Source organism: Styela clava, chromosome 6 (genome assembly GCF_964204865.1).
Source record: "Styela clava chromosome 6, kaStyClav1.hap1.2, whole genome shotgun sequence".
Classification (NCBI taxonomy): domain Eukaryota; kingdom Metazoa; phylum Chordata; class Ascidiacea; order Stolidobranchia; family Styelidae; genus Styela; species Styela clava.
The window spans coordinates 16,456,454-16,471,178 of NC_135255.1; the positions used below are offsets into that span (position 1 = coordinate 16,456,454).

General features: G+C 33.4%; 1 protein-coding gene and 1 long non-coding RNA gene across 2 annotated transcripts; both read left to right on the forward strand.

The window, feature by feature from the left end:
* LOC120332028 (G-protein coupled receptor GRL101-like) lies at positions 1-9,326 on the forward strand. Its single transcript, XM_078113362.1, has 11 exons — positions 1-11; positions 5,239-5,302; positions 5,769-5,864; positions 6,155-6,284; positions 6,776-6,918; positions 7,206-7,387; positions 7,547-7,675; positions 7,977-8,084; positions 8,358-8,579; positions 8,974-9,119; positions 9,223-9,326. The coding sequence occupies exons 1-11, from the start codon at positions 1-3 to the stop codon at positions 9,324-9,326; spliced, it is 1,335 nt and encodes a 444-aa protein (XP_077969488.1).
* Positions 9,327-9,344: 18 nt separating this feature from the next.
* Positions 9,345-11,224, forward strand: LOC144424275 (uncharacterized). The gene is made up of 3 exons (XR_013476595.1): positions 9,345-9,458; positions 10,115-10,207; positions 10,405-11,224. It is a non-coding gene; the product is annotated as an uncharacterized LOC144424275 (long non-coding RNA).
* The last annotated feature ends 3,501 nt before the right edge of the window (positions 11,225-14,725 follow it).

The window sequence follows — 14,725 nt, forward strand, 5'->3', positions numbered from 1 at the left end:
ATGTCTATTAGGTAGGGATTCGCACTGGTATCCTTATTACTCGGAATAGAGCTGGTTTTATTTCTATTGGAGAAAAACTTTGCCAATGCACTTTATTAATTATTTCGTATTTAACTGAATTAGATTCAGAAATATCCAAATCTTGAAGTCCGAATTGTGGGTCGTTTTCGTCAACAAATCGACCTTTTGACATTTCTGGGGTAATACGTGGTAATATATAATGATTCACCCCTAATTTAAATTACGTAATATCTATCCAATATAGCCCAAACCCCACTAAGCAATACCAGTTACAAAATTACCATAACAAAATTAAACCACCAAAACAATAACAGGTACATAATTAAAATAAGTATGACAGTAAGACAAAATTAAAAAAACGTACCACCAAACAATACTAAGTAACAGTGGCGGCGCGTCAATAGGGCCAACCGGGCCAATGCCCCCGTTGTTTTTTCGGTATAATAGAAAAAATATACGAAAAATACCTCAATATCGGTTGCACAGACTGTCTACATTAGTAATATTCTCCCGACATGGTTCATTTTTCGCTCGCAAAGCCTTCGCCGAACGTCGACTGGGCGACGCCGATTTTGCCCCGGTTGCTCATTGTATATCGTATTCTCTCTTTTATCTTCCACTCGCTGCGTTTGTCTCGTTTGTTTTCTGTTTCTTTTACTAAATCATCGGGGCCCGATCGGGACTAGCCCCGAAATTATGACGACACAATGCCGACGTTTCTTACAACAACGTGTTGACATATTCACGCATTCCTTCTCGTTCGTTGGTTGCTTGAAGAGTTGATAGTTTCCTCGCCTTCGTTTTTGTCGCTTGTTTCGCTATTTGAATCAGTTAGAGACCTTTAGTCCATTTGCTTTCGATTTTCCACATTCCTTTTGAGCTCCTCACTTCTTTCCGGCTTCGCATTTCTTAGCCTTAGACCTCATAATGAATAAGGTCGATGCACTACTCCGCACTCCGTTTTCGCAGCTGCCGCTGGAAAAAAAATTAGAGGTACAACGTCTTGGGCCTTATCAACCAAAAAATTGTTCACTGGAACAATCCCATGACGAAGGAAAACGTCGGCGTACATTCTGCGCAGAAACTTGGTATAAAAAACACGAATGGTTGAGTTACAGCGAGGACAAAAATGCACTTTTTTGTTTTTATTGCCTACTTTTTGCTACCGCCCGTGACTCACGTTGGTGTAAATTTGGTTTTAGAGATCTTAAACATCTTTCCGAGTGTGTCGGGGATCATCAATCTTCTATGGAGCATCTGGACAATGCAGTAAAATACCGAACATTCGGAAATGTTAATATTGCAGCACAGTTGGATGAAGGACGCGCGGTTTCTATTCGTCGCCACAACCAAAACGTCGAGAAAAACCGCCATGTTCTCGGTCGATTGATAGATGTTTTGAAGTTCATTGGTTGTCACGAGCTGTCCCTCCGTGGGCACGATGAACGGGCTGGCTCTTCTAATAGAGGGGTATTTTTGGATATGGTGGAATACACCGCATCCCTAGATACAGTATTGAGAGATCATCTTGATGCCGCAACTGTTTCGAAAGGGACATCTAAGGATATCCAAAATGATTTGCTCGACTCAATGTATAAAATTTATTTACAACATTTGGCTCTGGAAATTGAGAATTGCCAGTTCCTTTCGATTCAGTCTGACGAGACAACTGACATCACGTGCGTTTCCCAACTGGCTGTGATTTTTCGGTTTGTGAAAGATGGTAAACCTACCGAGAGATTTCACAACTCTGTACCAATCGTTGATCGCACGGCTTGCGGGATATCGGCTGTACTGAAAGAAGTGTTACAGCCTTACAACGCGAAGTCAAAACTGATAGCTCAAACTTATGACGGCGCGGCAGTCATGAGTGGGTCGAAACATGGTGTTCAAGTTTATATAAAAGAAGATTTTTCTCATGCGCATTTTTTACATTGTTATGCACACCAATTTAACCTCGTTATTAAAAATATGTGTCTTGATACCCCTCTCGTCCGTATATTTTTTGCAAATGTTTCGGGGTTTTCTTCATTTTTTTCCGTTTCGCCGAAGCGCTCTGACTTCCTTCGCCAGATATGTAGCCGCCGTCTCCCAGCGTGTGCACCAACACGTTGGAACTTCCAATCACGCGTGGTGCAGGGCGTGTCCGAAATTTGGTCTGAGCTCATTGAGTGTTTCAATGGCATTCAGAGCTCTCCCGTTTGGGACGAACGCTCTTTGAGGGAGGCGGCAGGTCTAAAGCGTCTGCAAGAAGATGGTGAGTTTTCATTTTTTCTCGCTTTTTTCTCCACAATATTCTATCACGTGGATGTATTATACGGCGCATTGCAGTCAAGGCTAATGGATGGAGCGTCTGTGCAGTCGTGTATTTCAGACTTCTGCGATGCTGTGTCTCGTATCCGGGAAACAATAAAATACGACGACACATGGAGTGCTTCTTTACGCCGCGGGCAAACAACGCAGCGTTTGATTTTGTCTGCAAAGGAATGATGTGACATTCTGGTGAATCAAATAGGCGATCGTCTGCGCACTGAACACCTTGCCGCGTTCTCTTTGATGAACCCCAAAAAATTTTCAAAATTTGCACGTCAATTTCCCATCCATTTGTTGGCTACTGTCTCCAAATTTTACCCCATGATAAACGTGGGTAAAGTGGAAAATGAATTGCGATGTATATACACCAATCAAACTTTTTTGAACATCACATCAACTTGCGCGCTCTATGAGTTCCTCATAGATAACACTCTAGTAACTACCTTTGCGGCGTCTGCAAAATTTCTGGACATCATTTTGACGACGCCTATTTCTTCCGCCGACGCAGAGCGAACATTCAGCACGCTGAAGCGTATTAAAACGTATCTCAGAAACACAATGATGAAAGATAGATTAAATTCCTTGGCTGTTTTATCCATTCACAGAGACGTTATTTCTGGGATGCATGCGGCGTGTTGCATATATGTTCAAGCAGTAGAAGTCTAGCAGCATATATATCTATGAGTGAGCGACGCATGTCCTTATCTTGGCATTAACTTTCCTTTCTTCATAGTAACGTTTTAAACCTTATTTTAGGTTTTGTCTGCTTTCCCGAAGTTTCTGTTAATATGTCATTGTATTTATCTGGGTAAATATTGCCTTTCCTTTTGAAAGAGGTTTCAAAATAAACTATGTCTATACTTATTAATCCCTTGACTTGGACCTGTTTTAAAGACACTTTCTTATCGTTAAAAATTGTCGCTTTTGCCGATTGGTTGATACCGATGGAATGGTTTTTATACTCATAAAAGGATGGGAGAACTTACAGCGCTCATCTCTTCCCCGTAGATGGGGGTGACTTTTCCCGCCGTAGCTTGCACCGGTTGTCAAAATGACCACGCGCCGCCACTGCTAAGTAATAAGATATAAAGACTTACTTACGGTTGTTATAATAATCTCGATATTCGGCGTAATCAGTGAGACGACTTATGGTGATGAATCTGACTCCAAACAGAATATAATCGGTTGTTACTGGTTAAGTCGAGACGTCTGTTAATTTGATATAACAGCAAGGATCTAGACAATTGCCTGTATAGATTTTATTTCTTTAGATAAATATATTACAATAAATTAAATCAAATGAACCAACTTACAATTTTAAGTTATTATTCATAACAGTAGCGTAGCGATCATCAGAATTATTGATATTTGACGATAAGGATGACGATTGCTTGAAAAGTTTGAGATCGCATTTGAAGGGATACACAATTTTCTCGATTATTCGAGACCGTTCTTACACTGATTATTCATGTAAAACACGGTCATTTAACATATCACATGGGAAATTATTCGCTATTCTGCACGTTATGTTGAGTATCATATTTAGAATGTTCTCCAATATTTATGACTTAGGAATTATTTTTAGTCTTGATGTCATTATTTCCAAAATTATTGGTTAATTTGTTACAAATCATTGCCTCTCTGGAAGAAATCGAATGTTTTTGCAGCTGCTGTACATGTAATTTCAATTCTCCTGCGTTGATAATTGAAAGAGACTGAAACACGTGGAACACATGCCATATATTTTTATGGTGCCAGTTTTCAAGTATTCGTCACCTTGATTCGTTTGATTTCGGAAGTGAATGTTGAAGTTCAAGAACTTTGGTTGTTCTGGCCAACATTTCATACCATCTGACTATTTGACGTGTAGAGCAAGCTATCATGGATTTCTTGCTGATATTCAAACAACTATTAACAAGCAACAAAACAAGCCAAAATGAATTGCGGCCGAAAAACTCAAAAAAAAATGATTATATTCGGATTTGTTCATTAGGCATATATATAAAAGCATCATTTATTGCATAAATCTGCGACTTTTTTCGAGCAGTTTATCGAAAAAAGACGCAGATGAGGCTTTACAATGTTAGTTATTCCTTTCTATGAAGACGGGCGATAAATTCAATTTACTTTATGTTCTCTTCACTTACAGAATTTAATTCTCTCGTATTTGTATTTCCAATTCATGTCTCAAGATAACGTCCAAATTTTTTTATTAATATATTCTAAATCTAAAAGGTTATTTTATCAGGTTTGAATGCGTATTGCTTGTAGAATCTATTGTGTTAGTGATTGTAATGTGAATATGAAAATAATCGGGCTTAGGGCTGGGATATGACCTTGAGTTAAATAGTTTTTCACTTTCTTGATTAAAGCACTTAATGAGCTCAAAAATATATTCATTTAGCAGATATGTTTATTTCCACAATACTACATAGCTAGACAAACCATATGATCATTGTAAATGTAAACCGTAAATGCCTTGACATCGAGTACAAATTATTGTAGAATTTTTGTTGGCAGGTTTCATCATCATTATAGGTGTGATGACGGACAAAGGATCCTTTCATTTCAAATTTGCAATGGAATAGAAAATTGCGTTGGTGGAGAAGACGAAAAAAGTTGTCCAAATAGGTATTTTTCTGGTTATGTTGTGTTTTCAGTCAGAAGAAATATTTTAGTAATGAGAGTTCGAACATTTTACAATCAGCCATATTTGTATTTCTTTGTTAGTGCCAATTAAATACTCAAAACAAACTGCTCAAATACAACAGCTTAAAGAAATACTGAACTTTACTACAAGTTGAGTCACCAATGAGTTTGATATCGTGAACCCAGATATTAAACAGATTTTTTGTATTCATATTTTTAATTGCATATATTATTTAATATTAATTTTATTTGCAGGTTTTATTGCAATTCAGGATCTACATTGCATGTATTAAATAGGAGGGTGTGCAACAATCAAAAGGTAAAAATTTATTCAGAATTAAAATATTCGAATATCACAGAAAATTCAATAGCCAATATGATTAATTTAAACCCCAGAATATTTTTGCTTAGAACTATGCGTTGCAAAGATTTGATCTATGTGAAATATAAATATGTTATATACTCATGGCGAATAGTATCTTATTGATCCCTGAATATTACAACGTTTATATATCTATGTTTGTGATTTTCTAGTTCATTGAAAATGAAATTTCTGTGTGGGGTGTTTTGCATATTTTGGTCTACAGAATCCTTCACGACTAGAAATAAAACAGAGATTGTGTACTTTGATAATGAAGTTATCTAAACGAATTTAGACCAATTTCTTGATCATTTGGTGAATTGATAGGCCATGAGCTTGCCCCCAAATCACATTACTTTATTGAATAAGCTGAGATACTAAAAATGAATAGCTAATGATAACAATTCTCCATACATAATAACAGGATTGCGAAGATTCAAGCGATGAAATGGATTGTAGTAATAAAACCCATTTCTACTGCAATGATACAGGAGAACCAAAATTCATAGCAAAAAAACAGGTTCGTCATATAATCCGAGTTTATAAGTAGTTTACTGAAAGCTCTATCTATGACATTTGACGCTATAAACGCTATTCTTGTTAATGCAAGTCACTATCGCTTATATTAATAACAGTTTTGTTATTTGTTTATTTCTGCAAGGTGACACCTTCAAAATTAAGATTCTAATTAAATTATTTCTTAAATTTACAAACCATTTGTTCAATATCTACGCTGATGTGTCCTGTATGTCTAGATTTAACGGTTGGATTTTATGTAAATAAATCCAAATTTCTTGTTTGACTGAGTAGATTTGCGATGGAAGCGAAGACTGCAAAAGCGGTGTTGATGAATGTCTTGACAGATGTATTTCTAGTGCTTTCTCCAATATTGATTTAATGATAAGCAACGAATACTTTGTTGCATTTATATGGATTATCAGTGAGTTATCTATATTTTAAAGTTCGTCCTTTAAAAGTAATTTTTTAGGTTTTCATGATATTTGAATATTGTGATTTTGATTTCCTGAATTTCTCATGGGAAATTTTAATTTGGATTTTTTGGTCATTGGTCTCATCATGCAGTGAGCTAACTGATTTAATCCTATACATTATGAAATAAAATAAACATACGTAGCTTCGATTATCTCTGATCGTATTGACTATGAATGATGATGAATACTATTTCCGAATTTCAACTCAGCATCTCATACTATTATTGTTACTTTGAAAACAATTATTTCAATTTCTAGAGAATAAAAAATATATTATACTATTTTATTTTATTAATTTTATTTTTTGTGTCTATAATCATTTCTTTTCCAAAATTATTAAACTTTAGCTTTAATGTTTGTGCAAAGCTCTATTCTTGACAGATTGTCTTGTATTGCTTGGTTCTTGGCTATATCTCATGTATGTTAACTTTTCATGAAGGTTTGCTTGCTGTTATTGGAAATTTATTCGTGGCCAGCAGATCAATTCGAAACATCTTCTTTCCTAAACAACAACTTTCAAAGATTGAATTAATCAACAAATCTTTGATATTTAACTTATCACTCTCGGACTTACTTGTAGGGGTAAGTGAACAATATTTAGTATAATTATCCCTGTACTCTTATTTATTCGAACTTTGCTGATTTAAAACTATATATAAATGTATTCAATTTTTCTGCTAAATATGACTATAGCATTTTTTTGTTAATTTCAACAACTTAGCATTTCGTTATTTTTATGAAATCTTAGCGAACTGATTTATCATGATGTACTCATCTAATATTGTTCAAAGAATACATCGAGATTTCTTGTAAATACGTGATCTGAATTTGAGTTCATAACAAATAATAAATGTCATACTATTTTACAGATATATACATTGGCCATTTGCATCAAGAATGCAACAATAACAAAGGATTATTGTAAAACGGACAGACAATGGCGAAGTGGTTCCACGTGTTCTGCTCTTGGAACTCTGCTTTTGATTGGATCAGAAAATTCTGTATTTACTCTAACCATTATTACAGGATTTCGAATGAAAACTGTACTGAGGTAAATTTGTTTATATGCTTTTACACAAGCCATGCTATTTTTGAAACATTTTCATCCTCGATTGTCTACAATATACAGTAAATAAATACAAAACAAACATAAAATAAAGTGAATTTTATTTAGTTGAGCAATAAAAATTCTTGAGTTTTGTTTTGGCAGGCCTTTTGCAAAAGAAACATCAATGAAGATGATCGCATGTTTGATGGCACTTTCATGGGTAATTTGCATCTTGTTGGGATTGATTCCGGTCTTCAATTTTACTCAGGACTTTTTTATCGACAGCATTTGGTGAGAAAGTAGAATTTGTTGCTTTTTAGACACAAACGTTTGCTTGGTAGTGAAAAACAACACTTGTATAAGTAAGAAGATCCGATCTTTTATTCGTAATAGAAATAGTAGTCTTTATTGTTAATAGCGACATTCTTGATCAGAACTAGTAAAGTGGCATATACCATAAAACTTATCATAACCTATTGAGAACTGACTTGATATTTTAAGTCAACTCTTAATCTTTTTGAACAAACATTCCATATTTAGAATAAGCTTTCATAGTGCAAACCAGACATGTTGACTGGTTGAAATATTTTAGGTACGACAGACATCCTTTGTATTCAACTATAAATAAAAACGATGTTGAAAATTTGTCTCGTGCACTTCTAACAAAACAGAGATTTGAAGATGATCCAGCTATAGAAAAGTGAGTACGAACTGCTAATCTATATTATTTTTCAGAAAAAAATGATTTTCAATTTAATGTTTATTATGATCAGGTTTCTTAAGCACTTTTTCTCTTTTAACGAAACTTTCTCTAAAGACCCATATAAAAATCAGGAGATTCGATTCAAAAAAACGAACGTTCAAGCTGCCCAATTTCTCACTCGATAAAGTGATGGGTTTATACCAGGCACCAGCGGTTGAACATGTGTTGTAACAATATCGTTTGTATAACAAATCCTTTTTATTTACTTAGAAAACTTGGAACATGGTCGTTGCTAGAATCTCTAATCAGCGATTTAAATTCGACATACAAGGTTGAACGTAGGTTTGGATATTACTCCACTCACGGGGTTTGCCTTCCCACTTTGTTCCCAAACCCTGATACTGACACTGCTTGGTTGTATTCACTGTTCATCCTGATCGTGAACTTTTTGGCATTCTTCGTCATCTTTATCGGATACGTCAAAATATACAGGTGTGTTGTTTGTAATATTTATCGATTGGAAAATATATCAGAGATAAAAGAAGCTGATCTTTTTGAGATATGGCTAATGCAGGATAAAATATATATTTTACAAATAAATTCATCATTAGGATAAAAAATTTAGGAGGGAAGGAGGGAAGGAGAAGACAGACATCATTGTCACATTTATTAGTAACACTACCATAAACTTAGTGTACGTTTGCAGGTGCTTTTTCCATACTCCAGGCAATCACTTTTTGTCTGTTGGTAATACTTCTCGTTTCTGGCATGAAAAACCTTACCCGCAGTTTTTTTGCTGTTATATTAAATAGCAGTAAACATGTTAACAGGGACAGTCCGAGAGATAAATGGATTGACTTGGTTTATTGATTTTTAAATGTTTCAGGAAAACACAGGAAAAGAATGCTGCCGTCAGCGACAAGTTGAAGGCAGAAAGAGCAATAAAAATGCAACAAAAAATTAGTCGGATTATTCTCACTGATTTTCTCTGCTGGATGCCTGTCTGCATAATGGGCTTTTTACAAGTTTCTGGTGAGACGACTTTATGTAAAATCACCGTCTTCAAGAATTTTATTTTAAATCAATTTTTGAATGAATTTAAATTTTTTAATGCGTGATTAATCTGTTACACTAGAATATCTTTTTTTTTATAAAAGCATCAAAATATCATATTATGCATACGTTATCTTTCTCTCTATCCAGGCATCAACATACCATATGATGCATACGTTCCTGTAGGTTTGGTTATTATTCCGATCAACAGCGGTCTCAATCCTTTCCTATATTCGGATGGCCCTGATTACGTGTGGGAGAAACTAAGACCCGTCAGATCTTGGATTTACGAAAATACCATGGGACGATGTGTTCGTGGTGAGTTTCGTAACCTCAATTCAATGATTTGGTTGATGTATGTGACTGTACTGATATACTTATTACATGACTAATGTGGGTGATAAATAAGGATAAATAGGATTTTGTCATTAGATAGATACAGGCGGTGTGGCGCATCGTTCTGGACGGCAGGAATACCTTTGCTTCAGCACCTCTGTTTACCGTTTGCGCGTTCAAATCAGTTGGAAGATAATAATGTGGAGAAGAATGCTGACATATTCGCGACCGTAGGGTGGTTTACGTATTGCTGTTCAGTTTCGTATTTTTCCACCATCAAGTTCATGCGCCTGGAAATAAATAACTGGCTAAATAATTCTATTTCCGATACGGACTGGTAACCGAACGAGATTATGATTAAGCCATTTTATCGGTCTTTTTTTACATAGGGATAAAAAAATCATTTCCATTCAAGAGGTGAACATGCATGTAATCTATCTTTAGTTCACGAATCCTGCTAACATTGTTGCGGCTTTCAGTGCTAAAGATTTCATTGCCATTTTTGTATTTTTTATTATCTTGTACAGTAATATTGCTGAATGAAGTGCGATAGATATGTTATCTTTACTGTTGCTTCAAAGTGTCAAATGAACGAATATGAAGGAACTCGGAAAATGACTAAATTTTTCATTTTAAAGATGCGAAGAAACCAAGTACGAATAGAAGAGATGTTCAGAGTGGTTCACGACAACAGGTGGAAAATTTAACAACGCCATTACAAAGAGTCGTAGGTACCTAACCGCATATTCATCTTTTTCTATTACCTTTTAAAAGATTTCAACACGTTTTTCTGATTCACGATCCGATGATTGGATTAGGTCCGCTCGAAAATCTGATTTATAGCTTTACGCTCATTGTTCTCAACATGTTGCCCATCGCTTATCCACACCGAAGCCACGCAATGAATTAATTTATTTTTTATTTTCAGAAATTCAAACCCCAATTCAATGCGAAACCAGTGTTTAAAAGGAACGGCAACAAAATTTATGTTCTTTCCGTCAGATTACGAAAACATAGAAACTCACTAAAACGTTTAAACATTTTTTGATGAACATCTATATTTCATGTCACAGATTATCGATTTTAATGTTTTCTGGCAGCAATTGTTCTGTTATTGAATAGTGCATTTTACATCCCCCAAACTTTTTCCCTGATTCTAACTTCAAATTAGAGCATATATGCAAAATTATAAAGTTTTATGAATTGAATCAAATGTAATAGATAGATAGATAGATAGAATTGAAAGATTTTGTCTTCGGATCACTGCTCGTTGCTTGAAAAATGAATTGATGATTTTGACAGGTTAATTGAAATAACATATGAAAATTGCTGAATGTTGTTGTGCAAATCATAGTAATATCACTGTATAAACATGACTCTGTGAAACCTCTTTGCTATGTTCACATTGTAGTTGACTGGTTCACTTCACTTAGCTTATCGTATCATCATTATAACAGAATTAGGGGAAAAGTTTTTGTAGATGTGTGTAAACTTATGTGTCATTATAAAAATAATAAAAACCAATAAAAATTTTGTAGATGTGTGTATCTGTAACCTATGTGTCATTATAACAAAAAAATAAAAAAAAATAAAAATTTTGTAGATATGTGTATCTGTAGACCTACCTATGTGTCATTATAACAAAAAAATAAAACCAATAAAAATTCTGTAGATGTGTTATGTATCTATATTTGCGTATCGCTTTTATTGTTTATTGTTATTACTACTTAAATTTAACACATTTGAAAGGCAACAAAATAACTGAACTTTTTTTTCTGTTTTATGAATTTTATTTCAGATTGATGAGTTTGCCACATAAATTTTACAGTCATAATATAAATTCTTTAACTATATATTTTCGACTTGTATAATTCTATATTTGAAAATGCAATTTTTGATTACAAAAGAACTTGGATGTACAAATACTCTCCTTCAACAAACGCTGCATTCTCTGTCAAAATTTTAAGATCGTAAATTGTCCATGTGACGGAACTCTGAAAGCACATTTTTGACAATTCTACTAATTTACGACTTAGATAATATTAATGTTAATAAGTTCGAACGACACCAGTAGTATGTACAACCATATTGAAATAGGTAAAACTACTCCCCAAGTCACCCAAAATGAGAAATAAGTCAGAATGTGCTATAGTCTGATAGAATTTGAAGAAAAAACATTTCCATATACAGCGGTTTTGAATGCTAGATTCTTTTATTAAGAAATCATACTTACGATTTTGGCACATCATGCCATCAAAATAGATTCTTCCAAGCTAAGTCAACTGCATTTCGATTAAACAATCACATCATTTCCACACGCCTTACCTGTTAGTTTATTGCCGATATTTTGTGTGCAAGAAATAAGAAGATTATTTTGTTTGAATTTAATTGTTTATTCATCACTTATTGGTTTTACTCTCAAGTTATAAATTTGTATTTTGAAAAATTTATAAAAGCTAAAAAGTACAAAAATAATTTTTTCGATGTATACATTATTATTCAATGTTAGTATTTCAAGCAGTTCTCTTTGTGATTCATACATCCCCCAATCTGACTTTTAAAATTTTGCGTTATAGATAATTTGGTATATACTTAAAAAACAATTATAAACAATAATATAAAAAACAATAATATTTGATGTAATTTTAATTCTCTATGGATCCTGATATATTTTACTTCGACATTTATTGTGTAATTTATCACTAATGTGTATATTTTTTGTGTTCGTAAGAATTTTTTGATTTTGCTTCCATCTCGAACTGACGCAGCCCAAAAGAAATTTGTACGAAGTTGGTGTAGCAAAGAATAGTAGGTCCATCCCAAATCGTTATAGGGTGACAGCGATTCATTTTCAATAATTGGTGTATTTTTTTTTTCGCGAAAAAAAATTGATAATATTTTTGTTTGTGAATGTCATAATTTGAAACATTTATCGACGACATAACTTGAGATTCTCATTTGACTCTTTGCCTTTGGAAATTTTAATAAACAGAACCAAAGACAAAACCAAGTATATTTACAACCTGTTCACAATTTATATTTTCAATATAAATTATAATTATATCATTACATGTTATCAATTATAGTATATAATTTCAAATAGTGATATCTATACTTTTTCTTTATTTTTCATAACTCCTTAAGGTTAAAATGCATACGGGATATTTTTAACCAAAATAACTCTAAAAATTAAAGTTTTTGACTTCAATCTTCAGAGATTGGATTTATTTTTTTCTCTAGAGCAATTATGTTTTATCACATTGGGACCAATTTGTTGGTTTTTGAGTCTTCTTAAAAGTTGTTTGAATTCCAAGCATGTACAGAATTAGTACTTTTATTCAACACTCTAACTTATGTTGGTGTATGATTGCACCCACTGGGTCATTCACTATAATTTTTGAACCCATTTGCCGTGCCGATGAGTTGATATTAGATGTTGGCCTTTACACTAAAAGTACAGAGATATTCATAAAAATCGGACATTTTATCATAAATTATCAAATGTGTTTTGGATGTATCATCAATAGAGCTGTAGCCATACTCGAAAAGGAAATTCACACACATTGCTACTTAGAAACCTATTTCTCCCATTTTCAACAATCAAAATTCGGAAATTCTCATCAGAGTTTCAAAAATTATAAATACCGATGTTGCAATTTTTTATGAATCTTGGCGTACTGAGAACAATTTATTTATATTTTGTCAAGTTGACCGTTTCGGTTACGACTTCTAAACTTAGATTTGTAAATCAGAGTAGAAATCATACTGTACCAATGCTGGCATGGATTCCAAATTGACAAAAAACTATGTGACTCGGATATCTGAAATTGATATACAATACCAAATTTATTAAAATCAGTATTAATTCTCCATTTATCAAAAAAAAAACGAATTAAATGAGTGATTAGTATAAATACTCCGTAAACTTTGTCTGTACGCTGAAAAATCCCATTTTATATATCCGCTCATTATCTATAAGTTGGTGAGAAACTATCAAAGCTTGCTTACTTTTATTAACCAAACATAACTGCAATTGTGGCAGATTTTGTTTTAGAATTAATCCATAGATCAAAAGTTATTGTGATGCATTGAATTGCCTTTACACAAGAAAATCACACAATTTCATTGGGGCCTGTAGGCTGACATTTTCGTTTGTTTATTGTCAATATTTTATGTGCATGTAGAGAATATTTTGTTTGGATTGCCATTTAGCTGTTTAATTATTACTCATTGTTATAATTGTCTTATTATAAAATCGCAAATATTCTTATTTTGTGTGTATATTATCATCATTATTAATTAATGTTAATGTTTTAAGAAATTTCCGATGTGATTCATGGATCTCAGATTTTGGTTATTTACGACATTTTAGCTCATTCTAATATTCTACAAAAGATTTATTTGCTATAAATTTGTGCTTTTTTTTTTGAAACACTACTTTATCTCATGACATGGTCGCAATATATAATATTGTGTTGGTCGATAATATTGGATGTAAATTTAACCCCGTACAGATTTTATCTTGACTTATCATCTTTTGACTCATTTTTCGCGTATTTTCCCACTGATGTGTATATTGTTCTTTATTCTCGATTTTGGTTGAATCTTCTGGCCGTCACAATCTAAAAAAAAAATTTGTAGAAGTTGACGTTGCAAAGAATTGGTTCAAATTACACTCATAGAAAATTGTTATTGTATGTTACAATACTGTCATTCATTGGGTGAAAGATCACATTTTCCAGAAATTGATATTCTTTCAAAACAATTTTTTTTTGCGAGAGAAATCTCGATATTTTGCTTGTAACTTCTGTAAACTGTATAAGTTTGATTAGTAAATTTGATAATACACATGCATATCAACCACGTATTTGGGGATTCTTATGAAACTGCCCGCGCGGACAAGCCGTAATATTGAACCAAATTTGTCTGGAGAAACTTGTAGTATTTTCACAACCTGTTCACAATTTATACTTATAAGAAATCATTTCGAACAATAATTGGTACATTTAAAAGAAACTTTCCTGTCTCATGCCTACTCCAACTCTAAAAGGAATTATTGGTCTTTTACAATTAATGTTCTATAGTAGAGTCATATATTTCACGAAAAGGGGACTCCAGCTTTGTTGAAAATGCCAGTTCTATAAATAGCATCGATTTTAAAATCGCCAGTCAGACATGTGACTCAGACGGGAAATGAACTACAATAAACCCCCTTATAATGACTTAGTATTGGTTTATCATGTCCTTCA